We start from the raw sequence: 15,610 nt of genomic DNA on the forward strand, positions 1-15,610 counted from the left end.
CGCAGGTCAATTATGGAAATGTTGTATACCTCTTCGAATCCTACCGACTGCGCCAAAATTGATGCGTAGGTTGTGCTAGTTACTGATGATGCTCGGAAGAGGTCGAGAGATGCGTGCGGCGTCGAGCGACGCTGATGGTAAAGAGGCCGAGTCGCTCAGCATTCCTTGCTGAGCACCCTCAGCGCGGTCTGGTCGGCGGTGTTCGTGGCTCGTCGGCTTGAGATGCGGCCTCTTCCGCTGGGGGTTGTAGGTCGCGGATGTTGTAGGCGTTCCGGACTTCGCCGTATGTGGGCGCCGGAGCCAAGGGCGACTTCAATATAATTGATCAGTTTGAATTAATTAAATTAATAATTGTATAAATACTAGCGACCTGCCCCGGCTTCGCACGGAAGTAAAAAACCGCATCAAAATCCGTTGCGTAGTTTCAATGATTTAAGCATACAAAGAGACAGACAGAGAAAGCGACTTTCCTTCTCCAAACAAAAACATCAACCGGTCAACACGTCTATGCTTGGAGGGGGAAGCTACGAAGCATCGCACAAAGAGCAGACGGGAATAATCGAAAACTTTGTATTTACGACATCACATTAGAAACCTCAAAAATAACAGTACTTCTCCACTATTTAATGGATGTTATTATACATACAAACCTTCCTCTTGAATCACTCTATCTATTAAAAAAAACGGCATCAAAATCCGTTGCGTAGTTTCAAATATTTAAGCGAACAAAGGGACCGGAAAAAAAGCGACTTTACTTTATACTATGTAGTGATTTGTAAAGGTTACTTTACACTCCATATGAGTGTAGGACAGTAAAATATTACTTATTTTTATTTCAGTGCTACATTTATAACTGTACACATCGTGAAACTAAAATAAATAACTTTATAAATTATCAAATTAACTTAATAAAAACAAAAGTAAAATTTAAATATTTATGTTTGATGTATTATAACACGATATTGTGTTTTCTACCATGAAGTATATATATATATATATATACTTCGTGGCGTGTAATATTAATGCATGAATTTACATTTCTGCTCGTACCATATCATAAACTTTATTTCGTTGAATTTTTCCTGTAGGAGTTCTAGGCATTTCTGTAACAATGTAAACGCCACCTCTTAATCTTTGCCTATCTGCTACTCTTTCTTCCACGAAGTTGGCAATATCTTCGGGTTTGATTTTGCCGATCATTTTTTTGTGCAGAGTTATTGCTGCACTTGGCAGGAAACCATCTTCTTCGTGTGGTATTCCAAAAACAATGGCTTCATCTACTGCGGAATGTTCTTTAATAATGGATTCCAAAGAAGCTGGGACAATGTGCCAGGACTGGTATTTAAACATGTCCTTACTGCGCCCGGAAATATACATCATTTTATTTTCATCATAATGTCCCAAATCTCCTGATCTTATAAATCCTTCTTTATCAAATGGATTTTCCGTATTGTTTTTGTGATAGCCGAGCATGCTAAATCTTGATTTGCAACAAATTTCGCCTCGTTCATTAGGTCCCAAAACTTTACCGGTTTCTGTATCGATAATTTTTATAGTAAATCCTGCAAGAGGAACACCAGTGCTTTCCGGAAACTGTTCCCTGTAAGATCGATAGTTTGCTGTGAATGCACAACATGGTCCACCAAATTCCGTCATGCCATATCCTTGATTGAAATGAATCTGTGGAAACGTTGACTGCATTAGGGCAAATTGTCCTTTGGTTGGAGTCATGCCACCAGCCATAACGGCTTTGAGAGGTGTTTGGTTAATTAAATCTTTGGCTTGGAGAAATTTTGATAGGTAGCTGGTCGCTAAAAATGTTCCTTCGACTTTATACTGTTTGCAAACGTTGCAAAATTCTAGAATATCAAATTTGCGCAAGGCTACTTTGGTAGCACCTTTGAGAAACTGGCCAATAAACATGCCCAAACCCGAAATCCAATAAAAAGTTGTACATAAAGTAAAAACATTTGGATTTTCCATAAGTTCGCTAAAAAAGAATGCAATTTTAAAAGCATAAACAAAGAGAAATCGACGATTGACTTACTGCATTAGTGTACCAACATACAAAACACTTTCATGATTCAAACATATTCCTTTTGGCAAACCTGTGGTTCCACTACTGAACAAAATGGCTGCCATTGTTTTGGCAGGATCTTTAACAATGACAGGTTCAAATCCGGATGTGATATCTGTTGTTGCCAATAAATCTTGTAGATGCAGGTTTCCATTTCTTTCTAGTTGCGTGTGATCGTAGTTTACTATTAATTTAGCTTCTTTTTTAATGTTTTTTAATGCTGCTTTGATATTTTCGACAATGTCTGCGTTTACAAAAATAACTTTTGGCTCAGCTAAGTTAATTAGATACTCGCAATCACGAATAGAAAGTGAAGGATCTAAGGAACAAGTCACAGCATTCAGGTAGAATGTTGCAGCAATTGGAAGAGAATTTTCCAGGGAATTTTTCATTGACGTCATTATAATATCGCCTGGTTGTACTCCACATAAAGCCCGCAGGTTTGCGGCAAGGTTTAAGGATTGTACTTTGAAATCGTGGAAAGTTATTGAAGCGTTTGTAAATGGACATATCTATAATATGTATAGAATTAAAATAATTATAATACAATTAGAAAATATGTTTGTTTACCTGAAATGTATTGGTAGCAAATTTGTGACATGCTTCTAGTATAAAATGTCCTAAGCCTTTTTGGACGGTCAGGTCTGTGTCTGGTGTGCAAAGCACTCCATTTTTGATAGTTATATCATAATCTATATGAAGCACAAAATTAATTAAGGACATTAAAGACTTATTAAAGCACCTACCTTTATAATTCATCTTTCGTATATATTATATGTGATACAAATGAATGTTAGAAATATAAAATCACAATTTACTGATAGGTACGTTTATGTGATGAACGTTTTAGTATGATTGATATAACGTATAAATACTTGTGATAATCGTAACATTAGTTTACTCTCATGTATCAACAACATTTATCTCGTATGTGACGTAACAATTATTTAGTCTAGTCATTATTGTTTAAATAATGTTATACAAATATGAATCAGCAATATTTCATTTATGAATTTAAATTTTAACTAAAGATGGAAATATTTTTCAAAGAAATTCAATTTTCTTATTTTGAAGAAGCTTTAAAATATGGGGTATTCCATACCAAATTGACCACTTTTGAATTCAAGACAAAGAAATAATCGCATTTCTGAGTAAAAATCCAATTTTTTCAAAGTTCGCCATTTAAAACAAAATTATTTTCTAAAAAAAAAGTTTTCACAACTATTTCCCCATAATTTCGAAATGAGCCGATTATATTTTATATTTTTTCTTTTTAATCGCAAAATAATGGTCTTTTGCAGCACGTAATTTTTCAATTAAATAAAAAAAATATATATGAAATAAAATTGACCCACTCTCAAATTAGCGGGAATAATTGTCAAAAAACTTGAATTTTTCCAAAATAATCGCCAATTTAAACTTTGAAACGTAAATAATTCCAGAACTAAAAAAGAAAACTCTGTCAGGATAAAAGATGGGTAATCAAATTCTCTTTCGTATTGCATCATTAAATTTTTTATTTCAAATTTTTAATTTTTAATTGATATAATATCATAAATTTTATTTTTTGGATTTTTCCAGTTGGCGTTCTTGGAAGTCGGTGAGAATATACACTCCTCCTCTTAGTCTTTGTCTATCAGCAACTCGTTCCGCTACAAAATTAGCAATATCCTCAGGTTTGATTTTATCCCTCATTTTCTTATGTAGAGTAACAGCGGCACTTGGCAAGAAGCCATCTTCCTCGTGCGGAATACCAAAAACAATAGCTTCGTCAACACCATCACATTCTAGTATTATAGATTCTAAAGAAGCTGGCACAATATGCCATGACTGATATTTAAACATATCTTTACTACGACCGGAAATGAAAATCATCTTGTTTTCGTTATAATAACCGAGATCACCCGATTTTATAAAACCATCTTTGTCAAAAGCTTGATCTACATCGTTTCTATAGTATCCCATCATACTATATTTAGATTTACAATAAATTTCTCCTTGTTGATTTGGTCCTAAGATTTTACCAGTTTCCGAGTCAACAATTTTGATACTAAATCCTTCAATGGGCGGACCAGTGCTTTCTGGGAACTTCTTTATATCATGTCGATAATTTGCGGTGAACGCGCAAATTGGACCACCACATTCTGTCATTCCATAAACTTGGTTAAAGTTAATTTGGGGAAACGTGGATTGCATGACAGCAAATTGTCCTTTGTTAGCCATCATGCCACCAGCAATAAGTGACTTTAAAGGTGTCTGATTTACCAAATCTTTGTATTGAAGCAATTTTGATAAGTAGCTAGTAGCCAAAAATGTTCCTTCAACTTTATTCTGAATGCATAGTCTTGAGAATTCGTGAATGTCAAATGTTTTTAAAGCAACTTTTGAAGAACCTTTAATAAATTGCCCTGCAAACATTCCCAAGCCAGATATCCAATAAAATGTCGTGCACAGGAGATAAACTTGAGGCATGTCCATTAACTCACTGTAGAAAAACAAACATTATAAAATAAATTACCAAAATAAAACTAATAAATTATATACTTACTGCATTGTTACACCTGCAAAATACACACTTTGATGGTTCAAACAAATGCCTTTTGGGAAACCTGTAGTTCCACTACTAAATAAAATCGCCGCCATTGATTTATTGGAATCTTTGACTATTACAGGCTCAAAACCAGTTGAAATTTCGGTGGAAAGCAACAAATTCTGAAGATGCAAGTGTTCATTACTTTCTGATGCAGGTTGACTGCAGTTTACAATCAATTTTGGTTTAAGTGTCAGATTTTGAATAGCTTCTTCAATCTTCTCCTGGACTTCAGCATCCACAATTATAATTTTTGGCTGGGCCAAATTAATCAGATACTCGCAATCTCGAGCAGATATTGTGGGATCTATTGAGCTTGTAACTGCGTTTAAATAAAACGCTGCAGCAACGGGAAGTGAATTTACTAAAGAATTTTTCATTGAAGTCATCACAATATCACCAGGTTGAACTCCACATAAATGGCGAAGATTTGCTGCCAAGTTTAGTGATTGTATTTTGAAATCGGAGTATGTTATTGAAGCGTTTGTAAATTGACATATCTAAAAAATTAAAAGTTATATTAACGTATATATGTACATAGTTATTACTTACTTGAAATATATTTTTTGAAAATTTGTTACAGCCTTCAATTATGTAATGTCCTAAACCTTTTGGAACGTTTAATTCAGTACCGGGAGTGCATAACACTCCATCTTTAATTATTATGTCATAATCTATAAACGCAGAATAAATAATTGAAAAATTTGTACTTTATTAATGTATTTTACCTTTACAAGACATTATAGATTCTAATAATAATTGTATTAATAACCTTTTAGCTGAAATTATAACTTGGAACTAAATTTAATATTAATTTTCAACGCATATTTGACGAAATATCTCTTTATTCATATCTGTTATCAATGACTCTGCAGTTTCACATATCTAAATTAATATAAATCATAAGTAAACAACAACTTCTAATATAACACGATTACAAAACATGTTTATCTATTTATAAACTAGTAACCAATGACCCAGTAAATCACAGTCAATATTTATCTTGGCATACACTTCAATAACATATCTTTAACTTTCCGACGCTGAATCTTTCCAGACGGAGTTTTCGGCATATTTTCGACGAAATAAACTCCACCACGTAGCTTCTCTCGGTCAACTACCAACTCGGCGACAAAATCTTCAATGTCACTTTCTTTGATGTTGCAACCGGGTTTCAAAACTACAGCAGCAGCTGGTAGATTTTCGGCAATTTCACTAGGAATACCAAATACTACACATTCTTGAACTGCTGGATGTTCTTTGATGACAGCTTCAACAGCGGCTGGGACAATATGCCAAGACATATATTTGAACATATCTTTTATTCGATCACAAACGTAGATTAAGAAATGCTGGTTAAAATATCCTATATCTCCAGATTTAAAAAATCCATCGGCATCATAACTGTCTTCTGTTTTCTTGTAGTATCCGAGCAGTTTTGATGGTGGTTTGAAAAGTATTTCACCCATTTCATCAGGGCCGAGCAATTTGTTTGATTCGGGATCCACAATCTATAATTTAAATCTAATTATTTCTAACATTATTTTAAATTTTTTAAATTTCTATACCTTTAGTTGCATTCCTCTCATAGGTCTCCCACAAGATGATGGATACTGCAAAAAATCTTTTCTATCTTGCGGGAGGTAGCCAACTACACATGATGCTACTTCTGTCATACCATATCCTAGGAAAATACTGCAATGTGGTAAACATTCTCGTGCTTTGACCATTTGCTCAGCACTAAGTGGACCTCCTCCTAAAAGAATACTTTTCAACGAAGAGATGTTATACTTCTTTGATAATTGTTTTAATGTTTCGAATTGATAAGCCATTGGTGTTGCCATAAATGCTGAAGTAATCTAAAAATAAATCGAAAAACACTATTAACATTTGCGATACATTAAAATTGAAATAAATTAACATACGTTGTGTTTTGAATTAATTTACAGGTATCCTCAGGTATAAAACTTCTTGCGGCTAATCGACAACTTCCATTGATAAACGTCGCTAATGAAAATCATAATGGCGGACACCCAGTATAGTGTACTATAGTGTAAAATACAAGTAGTGTCATCCAGTAATTCACTAAAATCACATTTTTATTGTTATGTTTTGAATATATAGTAATACATAAATGGCGAAGATTTGCTGCTAAGTTTACAGATTGTATTTTGAAATCGGAGTATGTTATTGAAGCGTTTGTAAATTGACATATCTAAAAAATTAAAAGTTATATTAACGTATATATGTACATAGTTATTACTTACTTGAAATATATTTTTTGAAAATTTGTTACAGCCTTCAATTATGTAATGTCCTAAACCTTTTGGAACGTTTAATTCAGTATCGGGAGTGCATAACACTCCATCTTTAATTATTATATCATAATCTATAAACGCAGCATACATTATTGAAATATTCAATATATCAATTAATATTTCTTACCTTTACAAGACATTTTAAATTCTAATAATAATTGTATTCACTGAATATTAATAACCTTTTAGGTGAAATTATAACTTGGAACTAAATTTAATATTAATTTTCAACGCATAATTGACGTAATATCTCTTTATTCATATCTGCTATCAATGACTCTGCAGTTTCACATATCTAAATTAATATAAATCATAAGTAAACAACAACTTCTAATATAACACGATTACAAAACATGTTTATCTATTTATAAACTAGTAACCAATGACCCAGTAAATCACAGTCAATATTTATCTTGGCATACACTTCAATAACATATCTTTAACTTTCCGACGCTGAATCTTTCCAGACGGAGTTTTCGGCATATTTTCGACGAAATAAACTCCACCACGCAGCTTCTCTCGGTCAACTACCAACTCGGCGACAAAATCTTCAATGTCACTTTCTTTAATGTTGCAACCGGGTTTCAAAACTACAGCAGCAGCTGGTAGATTTTCCGCAATTTCACTAGGAATGCCAAATACTACACATTCTTGTACTGCTGGATGTTCTTTGATGACAGCTTCAACAGCGGCTGGGACAATATGCCAAGACATGTATTTGAACATATCTTTTATTCGATCACAAACGTAGATTAAGAAATGCTGGTTAAAATATCCTATATCTCCAGATTTAAAAAACCCATCGGCATCATAACTGTCTTCTGTTTTCTTGTAGTATCCGAGCAGTTTTGATGGTGGTTTGAAAAGTATTTCACCCATTTCATCAGGGCCGAGTAATTTGTTTGATTCGGGATCCACAATCTATAATTTAAATCGAATTATTTCTAACATTATTTTAATGTTTTTAAATTTCTATACCTTTAGTTGCATTCCTCTCATAGGTCTCCCACAAGATGATGGATACTGCAAAAAATCTTTTCTATCTTGCGGGAGGTAGCCAACTACACACGATGCTACTTCTGTCATACCATATCCTAGGAAAATACTGCAATGTGGTAAACATTCTCGTGCTTTGACCATTTGCTCAGCACTAAGTGGACCTCCTCCTAAAAGAATACTTTTCAAGGAAGAGATGTTATACTTCTTTGATAAGTGTTTTAATGCTTCGAATTGATAAGCCATTGGTGTTGCCATAAATGCTGAAGTAATCTAAAAATAAATCGAAAAACACTATTAACATTTGCGATACATTAAAATTGAAATAAATTAACATACGTTGTGTTTTTGAATTAATTTACAGGTATCCTCAGGTATAAAACTTCTTGCGGCTAATCGACAACTTCCATTGATAAACGTCGCTATGAAAATCATAATGGCGGACACCCAGTATAGTGTACTATAGTGTAAAATACAAGTAGTGTCATCCAGTAATTCACTAAAATCATTTTTTTATTGTTATGTTTTGAATATATAGTAATAAATATACAGTAAACTATGAGCTCCTAAAAAGAATGATTTGTGAGATACACAAATCCCTTTTGATAGTCCAGTACTACCACTGCTGAACATAATCAGGCAATTTTCATCCAAATTCTCTGCTTTCCTTGGTTTAAATCCTTTTGCGTCATTTTGCAAAAAAGTTTTAAATGTATCATATTTTACATTTTTTTTATTGTCACCTGTAGATCCTTGAATAACAATTTGAGGATGTATATCACTTTCATTAAGACCACTTATTTTTAAACTTTCTTCAATTAACTCCAGAGCATCTTCATGCACAAAAATAAATTTCGGCTCAATTAACTTCAACAAATGCCCGCATTCTCTGTGAGATAAAGTTGGATCCAAAGTTGAAGAAATTGCACCAATGTATAAACATGCTGCAGTTGTTATTGCACTATCATAATGATTCGGACAACAGTTGACAATCACATCCTTTGGTTTGACTCCTCGACGGATCAACTCTTTGGCTACTCTTGAAGAACGATCTTTGAAACTTTCAAATGTCTCACTTTTAAAATTCTCCAATTCATTCCCACATGGACTTATGTGGCAAATCTTTTTTGCGTATTTTGTGCAAGCAGCAAATATCATACACCCCAAACCTTCTTTCGGACATTGCGCCGTCACTGGAGGTCCTTTTATTATATTATTTGATATAGTTACACCTGAAACAAGTACTCGTTAGAAGTAATACTATATAAATTGGTACATTGTATTGCGTACTCATGATTGCTACACGTAATATTAGAACTAGTTTTGCGCTGTTGCACGTTTTATATACTCTTAAATGCAAATTAATTTAATTATTGCTTTGTGTAGCGGCATGTGATTCAACATTGTATGATATCGCATGATTGGTGGTGCAATTTGTTCAAAGTGCAATCGTGCAGCTTCAAATAAACTGACATGTACTTAATAAATAATTGAATATTTCCCTCCATATAGTTTGCCAATCGTTTGCATTAAATAATGGATCAAGGAAAATAACCGTAATAACAGATGTAATAATAGATAACTACTGTATACACTGGGTAATGTTGGATGATTTTTAAAATAAATCATGTGTTCTTTTATTTCTGGTCGCATACCTTCATCAATAATTAAATTGACTTATATGGCAGTTTAACTAGATTATGCAATTTTAATGATCGTGTGGTAAATAAACAGGTTTCATTATTCTTATGAGAAGTAATTACATAAACACACGACATTCAATTAAACCTTATTTGTGCAAAATTATGTATGAAATACAACATTATCATTTCTCTGCGTGAAGTTTTTGAATCGGCGAGTAAGATATATCTCATCATGGAGAAATGTCTTAGCGACTTGATGAAACTGACGAGAGACGAGAACATGCGTTTTACCGAGAGCAATGTCAGACCAATTATTAATGATTTGACCAGTGCCATTACGTATTTACATAAAAACGGTAAAAATTCGTAGAAAAACTTAAAACTTATTTTATTTTAAAATTTATTTTAATCATGACAAGATATTGTTCATCGAGATGTGAAAATGGAGAACGTCTTGGTAACAAACAATCCAAATAATGTAAATGATCACATGTACATTAAACTTAGCGATTTTGGGCTAAGTATTGTTAAGAGTGGACATGGTATTGCCAATATGCTAAATGAACGTTGTGGAACGTTGCAATACATGTGTATGTTCATCTCTTAATTATTTAAACTCTGATTGTTCGAGAATTTATTATTTTAGCGCCTGAAATTTTACAATCGAAGTCTTATAGCCAGCAATGCGACGTATGGTCAATTGGTGTTATTACTTATTATATTTTATCATTACAAATGCCTTTTACGGGAAAAACGGAAGCAGAAATTATAACGAATATTTGTAGCAGTATTCCCCAACCGCAGCACTTTTTCTCCCCAGAATTAAGAGATCTCATCGGACGAGTACTGAATAAAGATCCTGCCGCAAGAATCACCGCCGCTGAACTACTTAATCATCCATGGTTGAAAGGAAAGAAATTAATTGATTATTCTCAATCGCATAATGTTATCGATATGATGCGTTTGTGTAATAAGGACATGCGCGTAAGTAAAAGGAATAAAATACTAAATTATTTTATTATACAGGGATTTGTTTTATTAGATAAGTTTAGATGACGAAACTGATGATGAGCTTCTGTACGCACCAGATCAGCACAAACGTTCAGCAGCTGCAGTTTCTGTAAAAAATGTAACGTTCGATAAAAGGAACAAACGTGCTTCCAATATGGGTTCAAAGCGTTCTCGGGGACAAGGTCGGCAAGACGACAAGAGTCCCAAACGCCGCTGATTATCTAAGTTATACGCCGTTTGCTTTTCACGTATGCTTTTTACGTCAATAAAGTTAATTGGTATAAATACATATGAATAATTAAGACAATTGTACTCGTTGATTTGCCGCCGTATGTGTTTTCTCCAGCATGTTTTCAAATTTTTAGTTAAATATTGATTTGTAATGAGCATTTCGGGCACTTCCATGCATAAAATAAAGGGCTTTTGAACTACAATATGAAAGAAAAAACTTAAAATTTGGTGTTCTTCACATTATGATTTCCAATTTTAAGAAAATGCTAATTTTTAATGGGTATTTCCTGAGTTATATGCAACCCGTTTAACGGTTAGCCTGCTGCATGCTTACTCTGAAAAAGTCCGTAACCTCAGTTTGTGGTGTTTGAATTCTTCAATAAGTTTGCACATAAACACGTGCTACATTTAATTTTAACTTAATATAATATTGTTATAAACCATAATGGAAGCCGATAAACGTTTTGCACATGTTGCAAACGACCCGAAATTTCGGCGCATTCCAAAAGGGGAACGTAAGGTAAAAATCGACAAACGTTTCCAGTCTATGTTCAAAGACAAGAAATTCAAAGTAAAATACACTGTGGACAAGCGTGGACGACCTGTAAATCATTCGACGACTGAAAATTTAAAACGGTACTATGATATTGACTCTGATGATGATGATGAGAAGGATAATGAAGACAGCAACCAAGAAGAGTCTGAAGAAGAATCAGAGGAAGGTACTAATGAAGACAAGGAACAGGATGATGAAGAAGATGATGAAGAGGAAGAAGAAGAAGAAAAAGAAGTCCAGCAAGATGATAAGAAGCTAAAAAATAAACTCAATAAGGAAAAGCAGAAGAAAGTTAAAGAACCAACACTTGATTCATCTGATAAAAATGTATCAGATCAAATTAAAAAGAAATTGAAGAATCTAACAGTAGATTATGCTAGAGGTGAAGGCAATTTGTTGTCTGGTGAGTCTTCATCAGATGATGAAGAGACTGATGATGATGTTCAGGCACTTGAAGAAGATGATGGCATAGATCACAAGTGGGGAGAATTAGATGCAGATGCTGGAAGCACTGAGGAAGCTACATACAGACTAGCAGCATGTAACATGGATTGGGACAGAATAAAAGCAAATGATTTAATGGTTCTATTCAATTCATTCTTACCTCCTGGAGGAAGCATCTCTTCAATTATCATCTACCCATCCGAATTTGGTAAGAAAAGGCTTGCTGAGGAGGAAATCAAAGGTCCGGCTGAACTGGTTCAATCTAATGAAGATAATGAGAATGAAAATGAAGAAGGATCCAAATATCACATGGAAAAACTGAGGCAATATCAGTTAAACAGGCTTAAATATTACTATGCTGTTGTAACTTGTGATAGTGCAAATTCTGCAAATAAAATTTACACAGAGTGTGATGGTATGGAATATGAAAGTAGTGCAACAAAAATTGACTTGAGATTTATTCCTGATGATATGGAGTTTGATGATGAACCAAAAGAGGTTTGTGATAAGTTGCCTGAGATGTCAAAGTACAAACCTAGGTTTTTCACAACCACAGCACTGCAACAGGCTAAAGTTGATTTAACTTGGGATGAAACTAATCCTGATCGAGTGGAAATTGCTGAAAAATTAGCGAGTGGAAAGATTGACGACATTGCAGATGCAGATTTGCAGGCATATTTGGCTTCAAGTAGTGGAGAAGAGTCGGAAAATGAAGAAACGAATGATATTAACGATAATTCAGACGATGAAAACAATGATGCGCCTGCAAGTAAAAAGAAAATGATTGATAAGTACAAAATGTTACTACAAGAAATAGAAGTGAAGGAGAAAGCCAAGGAGAAGAAAGATATTGGTATGGAAATCAGTTGGGGAGTTGATCTTCAGAAGAAAACTGAAGAAATTATAAAAGAAAAGAAAGCAGCGGCCGAAAATAAGACACCATTCGAGCAGTTGATGGATAAACGTAAAGAAAAACGCAAAGAAAAGCGAGAGGCAAGGAAAAACGCGCAAAGTGGAGATAAAGATGATGACGAATCTGATGTACCTTCAGATATTGACATGAATGATCCATACTTTGCTGAAGAATTCAATACTCCTGAGTTCCAACAAAAGAAAAAGAAAACAAAGTCGAAAACGAAAGAAATCGATAGTGATTACGATTCAGAATCAGAGTCTGAAACAGCCGAACGCAAAGCACAACTTGAGTTGTTATTGAATGATGAAGATGAAGGCAAGAAACATTTCAGTTTAAAGAAGATCCAAGACAATGAAAACGAGTCAAAGTCAAAGAAAAAACGCAAGAATAAAAAACCTACTACGGATGTAAATGAAACTAAGGATGATTTTCAAGTTAATACGAACGATGAACGATTTTCAGCGCTTTTTACAAGTCATCATTATAATATTGACCCCACAGACCCACACTACAAGAAAACAAAGAACATGGACATATTGATCAGTGAGAAAATTAAACGAAGAGCTGAAATTGAAGATGGTGATTCCACAATAACGAAAAATCCCAAAAAGAAGAAACTTAATGATGATAGTAAGGCGAAAAAGGGTAATGCTGAATTAAATGTACTTGTTAAAAGTGTTAAACGTAAAGCTGAAGCATTCAAAAATAAGAAAAAATGATTAACATTCGTTTGAACGCGAGTTTTTGTTGATGTTTGATGGGCTATTGTTAGTCTTCATATTTTATTGTTTAATAAATCAACAAAGTACTAGCTCATATTCGAATTCACGTCATTTCATTCCAAAAACGATTACCATACCATTTTGTACGCAATCTATTGCATAATATTAAAGTTTGTTCACGTGGTAATACAATAATCAAAATATTTAAAAGATTGCTGTGAATTTGCACAATTTCAATGTTTAGCTTTCTGCAGGAGGCGTGAAATCGATTCCTATTAATTTGTTAATTAATTATTTCTCATCATTTATGTACAACATATTAAGATATATGTTAATAGTTGGTTTAACACATGTAAAGCGATTGCATTTCCATGTAGTTTTGGTATTTTCTCGTAGATGAACGTGTCTTTACTCGTATCCATCGTATTGCGTTTGCCATCCAGAACGTAAAAAGTTATTATCAATTAATTATGCGCTAAGTCAATTTATAACCGAGACTAGAATTAGAATTACATCCAATGTTAACGAAATTGGTCGATGGTGTGGGGGGGAGTCGGTATCACCACGTGCACTTTTAGCTCAACAGGACGCTGTTTTAAAAACCATCAAATTTCAAACAAAAGTAATCGGGTAACAAATCATTGTTTGTACACACAAATGAAGTCCTCACGCAGACATGTGTCGTTCTTGCGCATCCAGCTTGTTGCATTACGTAGTTACTCCGTTACTCGTTACATTATTGTTGAGGTAGCGTATAGTCTCCTACCCGGTTGTGTAACTTTCGCCAGATCGCAAATTTCTACAACTAAACGACGATACCCTGAGCTCAAGCACCGCGGTGTCGCGTGCCTCATCTGAGCCACAGTTTGAGGCGCAGTGCGTCTACGCCATTGAGATAGTAGCGAAAGAGACGTTTGTCGCGCACGAAACCCAGTGCTTCGTACAACCGCAACGCAGGCCGATTGGTAATCTCCGTCTCCAGAACAACCTCATCAGCGTCGCCAGCGATCATCTCTTGAATAGCGCGCTTAACTAATGTTGAACCCAATCCATGTTTGCGGTACTGCTTGTCTACAGCGAGCATGGCGATATATCCTCGCTTTATTACTTTTCTGTGCATGTCCAGCTTGCACACGATTGCGCCCACGCATTTACTTTCGTGCATTGCCTAAAAAAACATTCAGTTTTAATAGATTTGCAGTAGAAATGTGTATTTTTCTTACCAGAAAGCATAAATTGGGCCAATTATGAATGAAATACCTATATGTGTATATTGAATAAGGTTCTGACAAGTCTTTCTGGATTATCTTCATTATAAGTGGCATTTGTAGCTCAGACTGATAGGCAACATATTCAATCGTTGGATTCTCTACCCTTGGCAGCTCTGGATCTGGTATCACTGTTGATTTATCATCTTTTAACTCAATCTTTTCAAAGTGATTCACCACTATTTTGAGCTTTTCATCACTGCTGCCTGCTTCCTGCTTGTACTTGTCTCTAATTATGCTTGTGATGTCAAAGTCATCATGAAGACATGGGTGTGAGTTGGATTCTGCATGAATATCATTCTTATTCCTCTTCTTTTTGGCCTTTTTCTGCTTGGTTTCTTTCTCTTCACTGCTTCCTTCTACTTTTGTAGTATCTGCTTGTGATGTGTCTTGAAATTCAACCACAAAAACACTTTAAAGTCATGTAGATTTATGAGGAAATGATGCTTACCAGTCTTCGCCATGGGCGGGTGTTCCTCGTGGACGACGTCGACATCGGTGCCGTTGACGACTCCGTTGAGCGCCTTCGTCTTTAGCTTTATTTTCTCGATGTTGTCGCACACGGACTGCTGCAGTTCACATTTCGAGCCGTTCGAGGGCGGCTCACAGCCGCCCGTGGGCGCGCAGTCCTTTCTTTTACTATCTACTTTGTTCATTGTCTATGTACAAATTTGATTTTAACTAGTTCGAGCGTATATACAAATTTACAATGCATTTATACACGGATTTTCATGATTTACACATTGAACGGATGGCCATCTTTAATATCAAATCGAGTCGACGGCGCGTGAATGAAAGACTAACTTTAGGGGTAATTGATGACATTTGGCATTGGATT

General features: G+C 34.6%; 6 protein-coding genes across 7 annotated transcripts; 2 read left to right on the forward strand and 4 right to left on the reverse strand.

Annotated features, from left to right (window-relative positions):
- Window positions 1-799: 799 nt before the first annotated feature.
- LOC135792482 (uncharacterized) lies at window positions 800-2,976 on the reverse strand. Its single transcript, XM_065303132.1, has 4 exons — window positions 2,824-2,976; window positions 2,648-2,769; window positions 2,048-2,589; window positions 800-1,990 (listed from the first exon to the last, which is right to left on the reverse strand). Exons 1-4 carry the CDS (start codon window positions 2,834-2,836, stop codon window positions 1,033-1,035), a joined length of 1,635 nt encoding a protein of 544 aa, XP_065159204.1. The 5' UTR covers window positions 2,837-2,976; the 3' UTR covers window positions 800-1,032.
- Window positions 2,977-3,575: 599 nt separating this feature from the next.
- LOC135791615 (luciferin 4-monooxygenase-like) lies at window positions 3,576-5,473 on the reverse strand. Its single transcript, XM_065302062.1, has 4 exons — window positions 5,396-5,473; window positions 5,220-5,341; window positions 4,626-5,167; window positions 3,576-4,562 (listed from the first exon to the last, which is right to left on the reverse strand). The coding sequence occupies exons 1-4, from the start codon at window positions 5,406-5,408 to the stop codon at window positions 3,638-3,640; spliced, it is 1,602 nt and encodes a 533-aa protein (XP_065158134.1). The 5' UTR covers window positions 5,409-5,473; the 3' UTR covers window positions 3,576-3,637.
- Window positions 5,474-5,494: 21 nt separating this feature from the next.
- On the reverse strand, window positions 5,495-9,463 carry LOC135791614 (luciferin 4-monooxygenase-like). Of its 2 annotated transcripts, none has more exons than XM_065302061.1 (5): window positions 9,272-9,458; window positions 8,532-9,213; window positions 8,321-8,480; window positions 6,236-6,526; window positions 5,495-6,178 (listed from the first exon to the last, which is right to left on the reverse strand). In XM_065302061.1, the coding sequence occupies exons 1-5, from the start codon at window positions 9,273-9,275 to the stop codon at window positions 5,666-5,668; spliced, it is 1,650 nt and encodes a 549-aa protein (XP_065158133.1). In that variant the 5' UTR covers window positions 9,276-9,458; the 3' UTR covers window positions 5,495-5,665. The 2 variants fall into 2 exon arrangements, with proteins under 2 accessions (XP_065158133.1, XP_065158131.1); XM_065302059.1 differs by lacking the exons at window positions 5,495-6,178; window positions 6,236-6,526 and adding exons at window positions 7,224-7,906; window positions 7,964-8,254 and having other exon boundaries at window positions 9,272-9,463.
- A 348-nt stretch (window positions 9,464-9,811) lies between these two features.
- LOC135791958 (serine/threonine-protein kinase 33-like) lies at window positions 9,812-10,942 on the forward strand. The gene is made up of 4 exons (XM_065302572.1): window positions 9,812-9,980; window positions 10,044-10,214; window positions 10,271-10,608; window positions 10,667-10,942. Exons 1-4 carry the CDS (start codon window positions 9,857-9,859, stop codon window positions 10,850-10,852), a joined length of 819 nt encoding a protein of 272 aa, XP_065158644.1. The 5' UTR covers window positions 9,812-9,856; the 3' UTR covers window positions 10,853-10,942.
- A 268-nt stretch (window positions 10,943-11,210) lies between these two features.
- On the forward strand, window positions 11,211-13,598 carry LOC135791613 (ESF1 homolog). The gene has a single exon (XM_065302058.1). It carries the CDS (start codon window positions 11,312-11,314, stop codon window positions 13,499-13,501), a length of 2,190 nt encoding a protein of 729 aa, XP_065158130.1. The 5' UTR covers window positions 11,211-11,311; the 3' UTR covers window positions 13,502-13,598.
- Window positions 13,548-15,581, reverse strand: LOC135791616 (N-alpha-acetyltransferase 30-like). Its single transcript, XM_065302063.1, has 3 exons — window positions 15,224-15,581; window positions 14,728-15,161; window positions 13,548-14,672 (listed from the first exon to the last, which is right to left on the reverse strand). Exons 1-3 carry the CDS (start codon window positions 15,426-15,428, stop codon window positions 14,355-14,357), a joined length of 957 nt encoding a protein of 318 aa, XP_065158135.1. The 5' UTR covers window positions 15,429-15,581; the 3' UTR covers window positions 13,548-14,354.
- Between the last annotated feature and the right edge of the window lie 29 nt (window positions 15,582-15,610).

The sequence above is a fragment of the Atheta coriaria genome, unplaced genomic scaffold (genome assembly GCF_025399875.1).
Source record: "Atheta coriaria isolate IRGN ID8LTWV9N9 unplaced genomic scaffold, Caltech_Dcor_3.1 hic_scaffold_5_pilon, whole genome shotgun sequence".
NCBI classification, from domain to species: domain Eukaryota; kingdom Metazoa; phylum Arthropoda; class Insecta; order Coleoptera; family Staphylinidae; genus Dalotia; species Dalotia coriaria.